The sequence below is a fragment of the Perissodus microlepis genome, chromosome 18, assembly GCF_051167445.1.
Source record: "Perissodus microlepis isolate ML-2025 ecotype Zambia chromosome 18, ASM5116744v1, whole genome shotgun sequence".
NCBI classification, from domain to species: Eukaryota; Metazoa; Chordata; class Actinopteri; order Cichliformes; family Cichlidae; genus Perissodus; species Perissodus microlepis.
In genome coordinates, this window is record NC_140478.1 from 25,943,683 (window position 1) to 25,958,725 (window position 15,043).

A 15,043-nucleotide genomic window follows, 5' to 3' on the forward strand; every position below is an offset into this window, starting at 1 on the left:
CACCTGCTGGTTTTAGTGATGTGATGTCGTTCCTTTTCAAATTTAAAGGAATAATATGAGATATAACCCCAAACTTTTTTAGCTTTAAGTACTAAAAGTTCAACTCACACGTAACTACAGCATCCGAATGAGAAATGTTTACCCTTGATTAGGTAAGAAATTAGGTAATATTAGGCAATAAATTATTAATGTAGCAGGTCATAGTTAAAACAAATAAAAGGTTTTTTTTTTTAAGTTTAAAGCGAATATCTTGTAACAGACATTTATCATTGCAGGATTAGCACAGATGCACAGGAATATGAGTGAAATAAAAATGCCATTTATGGTATCATTTTCTGCTAATTAAAGGGTAATACAAAACGTAAATATTACAATAGCTCCATGGGCCACAGTCCAACATCAACAAAAGCTAAACAAAAATCTTAACAACAGTAACAACAATAATAATTTAATGTTGTTAATTATGTTAGCTATACAGTCAAGTGTGTGTGTGTGTGTGTGTGTGTGTGTGTGTGTGTGTAGGTGTGTGTGTGTGTGTGTGTCCTCTTCCCTGGAGAGGGTGTCCTTACAAATTCCCTTCTGGGGAATGCTGCTTAGGTTCCCTGGAACCTAAGCAGCATGGTTTAGATTTGCTAAGCTGCTACAAACCACTAGAGCTCTGTAACAATGTGTTTTGGAAAGATGAAACCAAAGTTGAGATGGTTGGTCATAATGCACACCGCCATGTTTGCCAAAAAACCAAACACAGCATATCAACACAAACATCTCATACCAGCTGTTGGTGGTAGAGGGGGGTAACAATTTGAGGACTGTTTTGCGGCCACAGGACCTGTGCACCTTGCATTCACTGTGCTAATCAAAAGTATTCTAGGGTCAAATAAGAAGTAATCGGTCCCAAAGCTAAAGCTTGGCAGCAAATCTACAACAGAATGGCTAAAAAAAGATGTTGCATTGGCTCAGTCAAAGTCCAGGCTGCAACCTTATTAAAATATTGTAGCAGGACCTTCGGAGAGCTGTGCATAAAAGTTTGCCTGCTAACGTCAATTAGCTGAAGCAACACCGTAAGCACTTGTGGGCCTAAATTCCTCCAAAATGACGTGAGAGATTGATAAAGTCATGTGGAAAATGTACTGTATGCCACTGTATTTATTTTCCTTACTTGTATATTCAGGCTGTGCCTCTATGCTGCTACTTTATGTCATTATGTTTACATTTCGGTAGTAATGTGTTTCAGTAATAATATGCAGGATGCGTATTAAAGAGAAGATGTCTTGAAAGTATACTGTTAAACGATGTTTTTATTGTATTGCTTTTATGCGGCACAGGCAAACCCGGAAGCTGCTTGCTTGACGGCAGAGAGCAGGGGACACGTGGTTTTGATAAAGAGATAAATTGCGGCTCAGGCTCATTAACGACCTCTCTTCCTTGTTGCGGTGATTCAGGTCGGACGTGAGGTGCTGGAGAGACGAGAACTGACGAGGTGAAACCTTGTTTTACTTTAAATGTTCACATTTAGTGATGATTCACTTCGTTATTGTCGCAGGTGTCGTGTTTATATTTATGCGTTTGCGCGTTTCTTGCCGTTATTTCCGCACATTGTTAGCTCGCAGCTTCAGTAGCGCCAAATGCACCTCGTGGTTTCCGCTGATGAGGAAAATGCAGCTGAATATTAAACGATGCATACGAGGGAATGATGCAATTTAGGCTTTGATTGGGAGCCCAGTGAAACATAAGGTGCTGGGGCTGTGTTCTGTAATGTTATAACAGTTTAGGTTGATGTGTTTGAGGTTAATGACTCCCATAGGAGGAAGACCTGTGGGTAAGGGTTGGTGTGTACTTCAAACATCACATACAAAACGATCTAAATGAAGCTGGCTTGCTTCACCGAGAACTGAACGAAACTGATTAAAACTTGAAGTGAATTTTAGTTGCGTCAAACAAGACAATACCCGTGCATAAGACGTCCGTGCTACTATGTTGGGTCAACTAACGTCCAATATGAACTTCATAAGTAACAAAGTTAAAACTAATATAAAGGTCAAGCACTAAGGCCTTGTTTACAAAGGGTATAATCCGTTTTAGTAAGAACTTGAGGAGTCAGCGAGTTCCCTTTGTTTATGCTTGTAAAACAAAGGGTTTCCTGTCTTGTCCTATCTGAGAGTGTAAATTCCTAAATGAGCTAAATAGGTTCTGTAAGTTCTAAACATTGCTGTAATATTTACCAAAATCACAAGCTGAATGCTCAGTTCACACATTTTAAAATGCATCAACTAAACTGTGCATTATATAAAAAATAAGAAATTATTTCTTTACTCTTAGCTTTATCACACTAGGCCCATTAATTCAGTTGTGCCATTTCAGTTCTCATCCTATACCTGCTGCAGATGCAGACTTGCCAGCTTTTAGTCAAACCTTGATGATGAGTTGCATGTGAGTCCGTGTTTCACCTGAAACCTCATGATTATCTTTCACTGCACTGATGGGTTTGACAGTAAGCACGCAGGTCAGGCACTCTGGTGTGTAAGTGCACGGTTAAGCTAATCTTATGTTCCTTTTCTCTTTCAGGATTTCAGAACCTGGGTGTGTCCAAGGTAAGGTTTTCTTCAGTTTTTGTTCGCTGAAATTGCATCACAATATCTGTTGGTTTAAAAGTGTGGAAATTCCAAGCTTTAGATTCAAGATTCAAGGTGTTTAATGTCATGTGTCCAAAGAAAGGCATTTCTCTGTGCAATGAAATTGTTTCTTTGCTGTCCACCCTCAGATGCTGGTTAAGATATACAATAGAAATAGAGCAGATAAAATACAAATGGTACAAATAAATAAATGAAGACAGAAAAGGAGATAAAATTAAGAAATTTAAGATGCTGCAGTCAAAATTTAACTAGGGTCAGATTCTGCTGGATAATTTCTTTGACCTTTTGAAATTAAATGGTTAATGCAATCCACTCTGGATATCAAAATCCAGCCCATAATCTGATATTGAATGGCCAATAAGCTTGCATCACAAAGGAACCATATTATCTAATAGCCTGTTTTCATTAGTCCCTATTTGGGTCAGAACACTTTTTGGGGTTTTCCATTAGGTGATAGTACCTGGTACTTTTTTATTTTTAGTACTAACTCAACCGGGGTACCAAGCAATCGAGGCAGAAATATGAAAATGTGTCCGTAGATGTGACGTCAGACTGCGTGTCACTGATTGGCTAGTCAGTGACGCATGAAGTCAGCAAAGCCATTAAGTTGATGACTTTAAATCTTAGGTTAACATTAAAGTGTTACTTAGTCTGTGCAGTATGTTTTGTTTTTTTTTTTTGTTTTTTTTTTAGATTGTGGTGTACTAAAATGTGTAACCAGAGTTTAGTACAACATAGTTCAACAGCACCCCCTTTTTACCCTCCAAAGTGATTGTAATGCTGAATTAATGCCTTTGAGGCTCTATTAATATTATTTTTTTTGTTTGACAGGTGATGGATCCTTCATGAGCTCTGGCTGCTGGGTTTCCTCAGGTGGAACTGTTGTGATTTTAAAGTATTAGATGTAATTTATTTTAATTAAATCTTTGTTTACTGACAAATACAATTCTCTTGCTCTATATTTCAGTAATAACAATTTGTAGTAGGTACATCTGTGTGTTCAATAAAGCATCTTTTTTTTGTAAATCAAACGTTTGCAGGTTTTTATTTAAAATGTGTAATTTGAATTGTTTTTGTGGGATGTGTTGGGCTTGGACTGTGCAAATGACTTCTTTTTAATTATGGTTAATGTGAAGTTGGGGCAAAATGGGTAAATGAATATTAAAATTACACTGTAGCAGCATGTCTAAATGGACCAGTCAAAACATGTTTAAAGTGAAGTTGGGAAAATGACTAAATTAAAATTTCTGTTGCCTAATCTGGGAAAAGGCGTTACTGAAAGGTATGAAAAGCCTCAGTAAAACTGAGGTCTTGACCTCCGTATACACTCAGTGGGCTCTTTCATTGGCTACAGCCTGCTACTATAGCAGAGATTTGACAAGATGCTGAAAAGACTACTCAGATTTTGGTCTATTTGGATGTGATGGAATAAGTTGCTTTGGGTTTGGCAGCTGATACAACCTTCATTCCACATACCAAAGGTGCTGTATTAGACTGGTGACTGGAGGCTATTTGAGCACAGTGAGCTTGTTTTCAAGTTGAGGAAACCAGTTTGAGATGACCTGAGCCTTGTGCCTTGGCCGCAACAATAGTATGCAAGTGTACTTGTGTTTAACAACGCTCAAACATTGATCACCAGCATCGATGCAAGCCTGGAGAATCCACTTTTGCACAAAACTCTGACTTTGACCATTTTTGGTGAGGAAATTGTAGCATTGGGAATGGCACCTGGTATGGATTTTCTGCAGCTGTAGCCAATTTGCTTTAATTTAGAGATGCTCTTCTACATACCTTTGTAACAATTAGTTTAAGTTGGTGGTGCCTTTTCTTGGCTCAAAGTCATTCTGGTTTTAACAATGACAAAATAAAAACAGATTATGTAGAAATGTTGGACAAAGAGCAGGTTAAACACGAGTCCTTTGACTTGAGCTTCTATGTAACAAATCTGACAGAAGCTCACGACACTGTCAATTACAGAAGATTTTAAATGTTTTTTTTTTTGTTTTTTTTAATTGAAAGTAAACTGCATTAAAAATTTCTTGATATTGAATATGCAGTTTTCTTAAAGTGTACTTTAGTAGCAAGCATCGGTTTTCATTCACACAATTTTTATTTTACAAAATCCGTCTTTACATTAAGGAATAAAAACTTTTGTAGGTGTCATACATACATTACGCTTTTTTTTTTTTTTTTTTTTTTTTTGTAGTTTTAACGTATTTACAGACCTGAGACTTTACAGATATTCAGATGCACGTAGACGAACGTAAACTGCTTGTGCTTACACTCCTGACTTCCACTTTAATTGTGTTATCACATTTTAAATAAAAAAACATGCTGTGCTAATGCTTGTTGTGTGTAGCCTAAAATGTATAAGTCCACTTAAAGCTTTACACAATTTTAAGTGCTTTCATTTATATATACAGTCTGTTAGTGTAGGAAGTTCATTCAAGATTTCCGTTCTCTGGAGTAGAAGCCACTGTAGGATTTTGACAATCAACATTACTCTCTCCGACATTGTCATAAGTTGTGAGTCGGGTGCTTTTGGTTCCTGTTTGATCTGATAATGTTCCCTCAAATAGCTTAGCCATGAAGGCAAAACCATTTTTCTTGATGTAGGATTTCCCTGCAAAGGTGTAGAGGACTGGGTTAGCACAGCTGCTGATGAAGGCCAAAGCTGAGGTCACTGCACGGCTGGACTGAGAGATGGCATCTAATCTGCAGGGGAAAAGTTTGAAAAGTCATATATATATTTTTTTTTTCAGCTGTGTTCATTGCACATAGATTTCTCCACATTCTGAATAATTTCATAATATTATGTACTTGAGATGGTAGGATGGTCAATGGAACATTACTCTGAAATGGCTGCACATATTTTAGATGTAGTTTTTGCAGATTGGTGACCCTTTACCCATCTTTACTTGTGAAAAACTATACCTCTCTAAGATGCTCTTCTTATTGACCTGTTCCTCTAGCTAATTCTTTTTAGTTTCACCTTTTCTAATCTCTTGCGAAAACTATCCCAGCTTTGAAACATGTTACTGCCATCAAATTCAATCTAATATTTTTCATGAAATAGAAGAGTGTCTCGGTTGAAAAATCTGATGTTTTTATATACTATATTGTGAATAAAATATTGGTTCATGAGATTTCCACATCAGTGCATTTTTTTTTACATTTTGCACAGCGTCTCAACTTTGTATTATTTTTATAACCTAGTATATTACAAAATGGTTAAAATAAGTTGACTGAATGTTAAAAGTTAAAATGTCATGTATGTTTGCATTTAAACATTCAAAGTTTGTACTTGCTCTTGTAAGAATGCCCCCCCACCCAAAACAGCTTTTGGTTTCAGCAGATGCACACAATGCATAAAATGACTATAGTGAACTTCAGTAACTTATAATTGGCACTGTTTTTGTTCAAATGAATGAAATAATAAGGAAAATTGGTTGGTTACTATGTATATATATATATATATATATATATATATATATATATATATATATATATATACATATACATATATATATATATATATATATATATATATATATATATATATATATATATATATACACACATATATATATATATATATATATACATATATATATATATATATATATACATATATACATATATATATATATATATATATACATATATATACATATATATATATATACATATATATATATATATATATATATATATATATATATATATATATATATATATATATATATATATATATATGTATATGTATATATATATATATATATATATATATATATGTATATGTATATATATATATATATATATATATATATATATATATATATATGTATATATATATAACCAATTTTCCTTATATATATATGAATCTAGCTTGGCCACACCCCACAGTCCCCAGAGCCCTGGAAGCCGTGCCTATTACAACAATACTTAATGTCGGCCCAACTGTGTACCTGTGGAGGTAGCTGTGGACTGTCCCCATGGCACAGCTTCAAAGGACAGACAACTGATAACTGCCCTCCACTGGCTGCTGCCTGGTGCGAGGGCAGGGAAGGGCCAGTAGGAAGGTTGACCTGGCCACACAGCAGATGGGTGAGTGGATCCCGCCCGAGGGCCCAGACACTTCCACCTTCCTCGCCTGCTCAGGTGTGGTGGGAAGTGGGGGGCCGAGCTGGGGACGTGACCCAAGGGTCCACAGAGCTGTAGGCGCCCCAAGTTATTCTCAGACAGGGGAGGGGGTGGTGGCCTAGCCCGCTGTAGTCTGATCCCAAAGCTGATAAGGGAGTGGATCCCGCCCAAGGGCCTGGACACTCTGCCATTGCCTGTGAGATATCCACTTTCCTCATCAGTCCTGAGCTAGGGATGTGACCCGAGGGTCTCACTCACTGGCTAACACATTAGCCACAGCTAGCCGCTAGAGACACAGCAGCTACAACTTTATTCTTCTGTTGTGGGGATCAGGGCAACAGAATCCTGGGAAGCTACCGAGACAGGCTTCCCACCATAAAGGTAAACGGACACACACTGTCACCACACACTAACCATATATTGATGCCACACAAAAGCACACACATGTACAACCAAGTAAAGAATATGTAACAGAGTGGAGAAAGAGCCTCTACAGAAAACTTTAGTTACTCACCTTTCTCTTATGGGTGAGTTCTTTGGGTACCAAGCAGCTGCCACCTTTGGTAGAAAACAAAACACACTCAGTATTCACTCAAAAGCTCAGCTCTCTTAACAGAAATTTTGAGCAGATTTGATGCGAATATTTGTCAAGAACACGCCCTCGCACACCTGTACCATGTTGATGACGTGGTACGGCAGCCAGAACAGACCAAATGTGATGACAATAGCCAGGATGAGTTTCTCGCTGCGGGCATTTCGTTGGAACTTGGTCTCCCTCAAGCGTTTCAGGATGACAACATAGCAGGTTATAATGATTGCATAAGGAATAATGAATCCTGCCACTGTCTCAAATGCGTACTGAAACCTCACCTGAAAACAAGAGCATATAAAGAAAGGCATTTTTCTTCAGACATGAACTGATTTCTCCAAATATGGAAAACAAATAAAGAAGTAAAAGCTAAAATTGTAAAACTGTTTAAGTTGAATTAACTTATTTGCTTTGTTTTCGTCAAATTAGAGGACAAAATCAAACATCTGATGACTTTAAGCCACGTCATGATGTCTTTTGTGTGAAAAAGCACCTTCTGCATAATAAGTATTTTTACTTTATACATTCTAAAGGGAATTTGGATGCTACTAGTTTTGCAGCCTTAATTAACAACAACTTTTATTGTTGCCACTTTAGCTTAGTGGGTGAACAAGCGAGCACCTGCCACATGGCTGAAGAGCTATGACCCAGGTTTGAATCTGACGTACAGCACTTTGCTGCATGTCTTCCCTCTCTCCTCCTCTTCAAGTATTATCTTAACTGCTTTGCTATCTAATAAAGGGAAAAATGCAAACAAAACTAGTATTTTAAAAAGAGGACTTTTACCTGTAAAAACAGAATGTTTTGCATTGATCTTTTATGAAGGATCAACACAAAAGCTTGAAACACATGCAGTCTGGTGTATAAAGAATTTTTTTAAAGTAATCTGCTCAAGGCGCTATGGATACTAGTTAAGCTGTAGCTATAAAAGGCCTTAAACACAGTAAAAAACACATCTGCAACCTCCTGCTAAAATAGACTGTCTACTTGTTCATGAAGTTGTATCTAATGAAATGTATTTTTATGTAAGTATTACACTATAGTATTACCATTATTTCTTTTATTATTTTTTAAGTCAGTGGTTAGTGACATTGAAACAGAATTCATTTTTAAAGAAAAGACTGTTCTCAGTTTTTTTTTCTCTTCAGCACCCTATTATAAACTGATGTGAATTAAGAAGGCTGATATCATCCAATGAAGATTTTCAAGTTGTTGATGCGTCTTTATTAAAAAACAAAACAAACCCAATTTCTGATAGGTGTGCTGGACCTTTTGCTCAAAGCATGTGATCATGTTCAATACCTCACTCACTATTTTACGGGCTCTCACATGCAGAAGGTTTTTTGAAGGCATTTTATGGATGGAAATATGATTATGAAACTAATCAGATCAGTGGCAGACAGATAACCAACACGAGTGTACTTACATGTCTACGCAGTGTGTGATTGGATGCACACACATATGTTGTTTGATTCATATCATCAGTTTCTTTTTTCACATCTCGAAACACCAACGAGGGGATAGACATGACCATCACTAGCACCCACGTGCCTAGGATCACCCTCCTCACAACCTTCCTGGTGATCAGGTGATACAGTGTGTGTGGAAAGACTATGGCCAACAGCCTGTTCACGCTCATCAGGGTTATCAGAAAGATTGACGCATACATGTTGGAGTTGCACAGGTAGAACAGGATTTTGCACATGGCGTTACCAAAGACCCACGTCTGCATGGCCAGGTAGATGATGAAAAAGATGGTGAGAGCCATGAGGAACCCATCAGCACATGCCAAGTTGAGGATGAGGAGGGTGGTGACTGAGCGTTGTTGGCAGCGGGCCAGGATGCTCCAGACAATGAAGAGATTTCCAGGGACACCCAGGAGGAAGACCAAGCTGAGGATGAGGGCACCAATGGCTGCGGAATAGTCATTTTTCACAGCATTTTCATCATCAGGGTCAGAGGTGGGGTTTGGTCCAGTCAGAGGTGAGAGACTTGAGTAGCTCATGGCAGAAGAATTTTTGATCCTTTAGATGGGAAAAAACATTAGAACACCAAAAGGAAATTATGTAGCTTACAGCTGCTCCAAGACAATGACAGTAACAGACTAAACTAATTTAATATGACAATGTATTAAAAAGTCTACAAAACATCAGTAATAGCTCTAAAATATATATAATTATAGATCAATTTAAATATCAAGAATATTACAGAGGCGAAATAAATGAGATTGACATTTAACTCTATAAATCAATAAATAAACAAAACTAATGAGGTCCAAAACACTAAAGTAGCCCTTGATAAATGCTAACTTCATGGAAACTGTTTACAGTGGTTATAATTCACCATGACTCTGTCAGGTTAGCAGATTGCCACTTCAGTATTATTTATTATCATTCATTCATTCATTCATTTATCTTTTTAAGATAAGCACCTTTGAACTGCATTTTCGGACTCTCCAAGTTGAACAGATGTTTCTTATCAAGAAAGAGCTTCAATACCTTAATCCAGAAATCATGGGAGACCACCCAAAATACGTTTAACCTGTACCGCCAAAGCCTAAATCCTATTTTACTAAATAGATCTGAAAAATTTCTACAAATATGAAAACCAAAATGTTTGACTTTGGTAGTGTTTATTTTTCGATATTTAACCATCAGCTCTGTACAGATAGATTTTAGACACTTCCTAAAACCACAACCTATTTTTTCTCTGTGTTAAGCAAATTAGATATAGTTTTTTACTAGTTTATTATTATTTTTTTAAAAGTGACAGAAATGACTGAACACAGAGTTTTTGGATGATTTGATTCTTTCAACAAACAACATTCAAACAAACCATAATAATAAGAAGACAGTCATACACAATAAATGAGGACAAAAAAAAAACAGACTAGAATTTTTTAAAGAGGGACATGTGCTACCCTGACACAGCGTTTAAATATTTGCAACCAAGCCAACGATTCAGCCCAAACTTGTCGAACATTAGCTGCACTGCGTCAAAGAAAAGTATACAGTCTTTGTTTCAAGTTGATTTTTTTTTCTCCTTTGTCTCATGTCGAAAACTGATATGCCGAAGTCACAGACAGTCATCCTCTGCGTCAGTTTTGCACCTTGTGGTAAAAAGTATGACGCATCTGTGCACTGATCGCAAAGACAAAATAAATATAAGTGATAGTGACAGAAGTCTAAAGGTTCACAAACTGGTCAACATACGATGATATGATGAGAATTAATTTCTTTTCTCTGGTACCACTAAAACACACTGTTTATTTTCCCGTTGGATTTTTGCAAGAGCAAAAAAATTTATTATTGCCAGGCTTACATCACCAGTAAGTATTGCAACAAAAATAAGATGCTGTTTGTTATCAAAAAGACGTCCAAAAGAAAATATGCTAAAATGGCTATTTAGTATATATTATATTGCTCACCTTTTGACGGTTTGTTATTTCTCCGTGATGTGTATGAGCTTAAGATGTCCGCTGTTCCCAAAATTTGATGGTGTTCCTGTGAGCTGAATAAAAACTGAATCCTTTCCTGCCTCGCAGGCTGTAACATGCTATCAGTGAGGGGAGGGATGCTGAGAGGCATGTCCTTCCTTAAAAGTCATGCTATTTCTTTTTCTGTCTTGCACAACTTTCCTGTGTCACGTATGCTGGGCAAACAGGCACAAACATGTATTTAGAGATTACACACATCAGCAAAATGTAATTGTTCACATAAGTCTCTGTCACTGACAGAAATGCTAATTTTCAAAATATAAAACAAAACCAAACAAAAAAACCCAAACAGAACAAAAATAAAAAAAAATATTTCGACAGCCTTAAAAATACAGAACAATTGAGAACAACAACAACCAATTCTAAACTGGGAGCTAAATGAAGTCAGATCTGTTATTCACTGTAATCTCTTCCTGTCTGTCAGATCCAGAAGCCAGTAGCTAAACACATTTTGAATTATTTTTACCGAAGAAAAAAGATTCAGAAAGAGAAGTACTGATAGATGAATTCATGAATTAAAAAGGCATGCAGAATTCCTGACAATATATCAGTGTTTAAGGCAGAGATGTCGGGTTCATGTTATTGTTTGGCTGCCATGCACTGCATGTGGGTGTCCAGGGCAGTGCGGATGAAGATCAGTTCGCAAAAAGAGTCACTCTTGAGGAAAGAACCGAACGTACATATGTCATAACCATTGAGGAAATGTGTGAAAACAAGGAAAACAGAAAGTCTTTCATTCATGAAAGCCATGACAAATAAACTTTCTCTCCACTATTAAAAGATATTTTATTGTAACCAGGTTGAAACTCTGTGGTTGTGAGTTAATGATTGAGGTGACTGATTAATAAAGATCCCGATGGAAAGTTTTCAGAATCAGTAGAAGCAGTTTTCAATCTTCACACCATTTAATAGCATGCAGGGATTACATGGGTATCTTATTTTTAGACTGTTGAATACAATACACAGTCCAGCAGAGGGCAGCAACACTTCAGCACTCTGTCTACCTAACATCAGCAGAGATCCCTGAAAAACAGCTGCTCCTAATACATATAAGTTCTCTGTTTTAATTACATAACCCAGCAATCAGTGACCTTCAGGGAACCATAAAGGAACATTCTTTCTAAGTTCCCTGAAGGTTGTGAGGGCCAAAATGAGGCTATGTGAGACAGTGAAACATTTAAAGCATTTGTGCTGGAATTGCATCGAGGTTTTGGAGCGAATCCAACATCCATCTCCTCCATCTGCACTCTAATTTGTTGTCAGAATTGTTAACAAACAGGTCACCTGTAATTGATGGTTGCACGAGTGATGCCATGATGCCTCCCTGCAGCCCCGGTAATGATAAGAGGATGGAGGGAGTGGAAGCCCATTAAAATTTTATGTTAATCAGACTCTAGACTTTGTTTATCATTCCAAAAAATACCTCTTTAAATCAACTTATATAATCATGGAAAGGATTTTTGTCAAACTAATGTAATTAGTTGTTCATTTTTTGTTGTTGTTGCATTTTTTCAGTGTCAGTTTCAAAATGCATTATATGTACAATGATATTTTTAGATTTTGTTATATTTTTATATCATACCTTTTACTTCTACATGCATTTAACATTTATTGTTCAAAATCATTAAATCACTATCTATTAGTTTTCTACAGTTACCAATTTCAGTGAATAATCTTACAAGATATACAACTAATATAACTGTGAAATCTGTGTAATTACCTTATTATACCTTTTCACAATTGACTAATACTTATAATTAGATGTCATGCACAAAAAAAAGAAAGAATTATCTAATTTCTTTCACCATTTTTTGTGTGTGAAAAGTTCCTTAATTGCACAACATATCAGTTATTAACAAATCCATGTAAAAATAACAGAAACTACTTATTTTTTGTCATTTCCACTCAATTTATGAAGTTTTGACTATAATCTTTTATAATCATGTTTAGTTTTTACATGACTTTTTTGTGATTTTGTTAGAATTTCATACATTTAGAAATATATTAAACTTTGTATGAAAAGTGAAGAGAATTTGTAGAAATCCAACCCAAATTGTGAAGGTCTGTGATAAAGTGGATGAGCAGTTGCAATGCTCTCCTACTGTCCCATATGTGTTGACCTTTTTTTTTTGCACATTATACACATTATTCTGTTTCTATTTATTTGCTATGATTTGCTATTTGTTAAGTAACATTGTTGCACTCACTATCCCGGGTTTCGTTTGTGTAAGCGTTCTGTTGCCGGCAAATCAAACATTCTGCAAATTAAGGCAAATACTCAGTTACATGTTTCTTTATATTTTATTATGTTACAGATTAAGTCATTTGTTCATACTTACTTTGTTCTGTCTTTTCAGTCTTCATGAGGGTCAGGTGTGGGGAAACACCCGCCTAGCATTTTCTCATTTTAAAGTCACACATGATGTTACACATGACATCAGCAGGTCAAACCAAGTGGAGGGGTTTCTTTTTCCATAGAGATGTTTCCTTTTGTTTGTGTTAAGGTTTATAGGGATTTGTTGAATTTTTTTCCTTTCGTTAATACCGCCATTTAGTTGTGTAAATGTGCATATTAGAAGTGTGAAGATGTTTTGTGTCTTTTTAATCATCTGTGTAGAGTTTTAGATCCCTCAGTTCGAGTGAGTGGTACTGGCTGGGCTAATTGGAGGGAAATTGATGGCCCTGTTTAAAGCCAGTCTCTACCAGATTCAGAGAGAGGAGAGGTGAGCTGTGTTGCCAGGTCCATGGTCTGTTGAGTTTTGTTAATGGAGTTGATTTGGGGGAAGTCTTGTTAAGTTACACATTAAATTAACTTCACTGTAAATAAATTGCTCACCTCTGGAAACCTGAAATGTCTGCGTAGTCTGCTTCCCTACCACCTTCCTTGATGTTCCAGTCTGACTACTTCACAAGGTCACGAATTGTTGAAGTTTATACTATAAGTTATCCTGCTTGTGCTATTTTGTTTTATTCCTTCAGAAAAATAATTAGGCCAAGATTGGCAGAATCAACCTAAGAAACTCTTGCAAAAGGAGATCTTAAAAGTTTGAAAAATGTAGAATTTGAAGGTATAGTCTGGAAGATTTGTTTTTTCCAATGTATTTCTTAATTGAGGACTGTTTGGTAAATATCATTTAGTTCCATTATTTCAAAAGACATCATGAATCTCTACAGAAGATAATATATAAAAAATAAACAAACAATAAAATAAAGATGTCATTTTAATTTTGAATTATATTGTTTATTCAAATGTGCAAAGTGCTTTGAGTGATCAGTAAGACTAGAAAATTTGCAGTACAGCAATGACTTGAGAGACAAAACCAAACCAAAACATTTATATAATGTTTGGAGTTTATATGAAGTAAAGATGTATGGCAACAGAAAAAGCTGGCCTTAACATAACTGACAAAACTACTTTGTACTACATCTAAAATTTTTTAGAGCCATCTGTGTGGCTTTACTCCATTGTTTGAATTCAATTTAGTTTTATTTATACAGCACCAAATCACAACAACAGTCGCCTCAAGGCGCTTTATATTTTAAGGTACTCCCTACAATAATACATACAGAGAAAAACCGAACAATCATATGACCCCCTATGAGCAAGCACTTTGGCGACAGTGGGACGGATAAACTCTCAGAACCAGGCTCGGGGAGGGGCGGCCATGTGCTGCGACCGGTTGGGGTGAGAGAAGGAAAACAGAATAAGACATGCTGTGGAAGACAGCCAGAGATTAATAACAAGTATTATTCAGTGCAGAGGGGTGAGTGAGAAAGTTGACTGAAGAAGAAACACTCGCTTCATCATGGGAATCCCCTCGCAGCCTACGCCTATTGCAGCATAACTAAGGGAGGATCCAGGGTCACCTGGTCCAGCCCTAACTATATGCTTTAGCAAAAAGGAAAGTTTTAAGCCTATTCTTAAAAGTTGAGAGAGTGTCTGTCTCCTGAATCCAAACTGGAAGCTGGTTCCATAGAAGAGGAGCCTGAAAGCCGAAGGCTCTCCCTCCCATTCTACTTTTAAATACTCTAGGAACAACAAGTAAGCCCGCAGTGCGAGAGTGAAGTGCTCTAATGGGGTGATATGGTACTACAAGGTCATTAAGATAAGATGGGGCCTGATTATTCAAGACCTTTTATGTGAGGAGCAGGATTTTAAATTCAATTCTGGATTTAACAGGA

At 36.6% G+C, this 15,043-nt stretch overlaps 1 protein-coding gene and 1 long non-coding RNA gene across 2 annotated transcripts; one reads left to right on the forward strand and one right to left on the reverse strand.

Annotated features, from left to right (window-relative positions):
* Nucleotides 1–1,330: 1,330 nt before the first annotated feature.
* Nucleotides 1,331–4,590, forward strand: LOC146367996 (uncharacterized). The gene is made up of 3 exons (XR_014797685.1): nt 1,331–1,480; nt 2,566–2,591; nt 3,465–4,590. It is a non-coding gene; the product is annotated as an uncharacterized LOC146367996 (long non-coding RNA).
* A 254-nt stretch (nt 4,591–4,844) lies between these two features.
* On the reverse strand, nt 4,845–10,901 carry LOC146367997 (leukotriene B4 receptor 1-like). The gene is made up of 5 exons (XM_084913415.1): nt 10,793–10,901; nt 8,792–9,389; nt 7,446–7,646; nt 7,291–7,334; nt 4,845–5,348 (listed from the first exon to the last, which is right to left on the reverse strand). Exons 2-5 carry the CDS (start codon nt 9,368–9,370, stop codon nt 5,075–5,077), a joined length of 1,098 nt encoding a protein of 365 aa, XP_084769541.1. The 5' UTR covers nt 9,371–9,389; nt 10,793–10,901; the 3' UTR covers nt 4,845–5,074.
* Nucleotides 10,902–15,043: the final 4,142 nt, after the last annotated feature.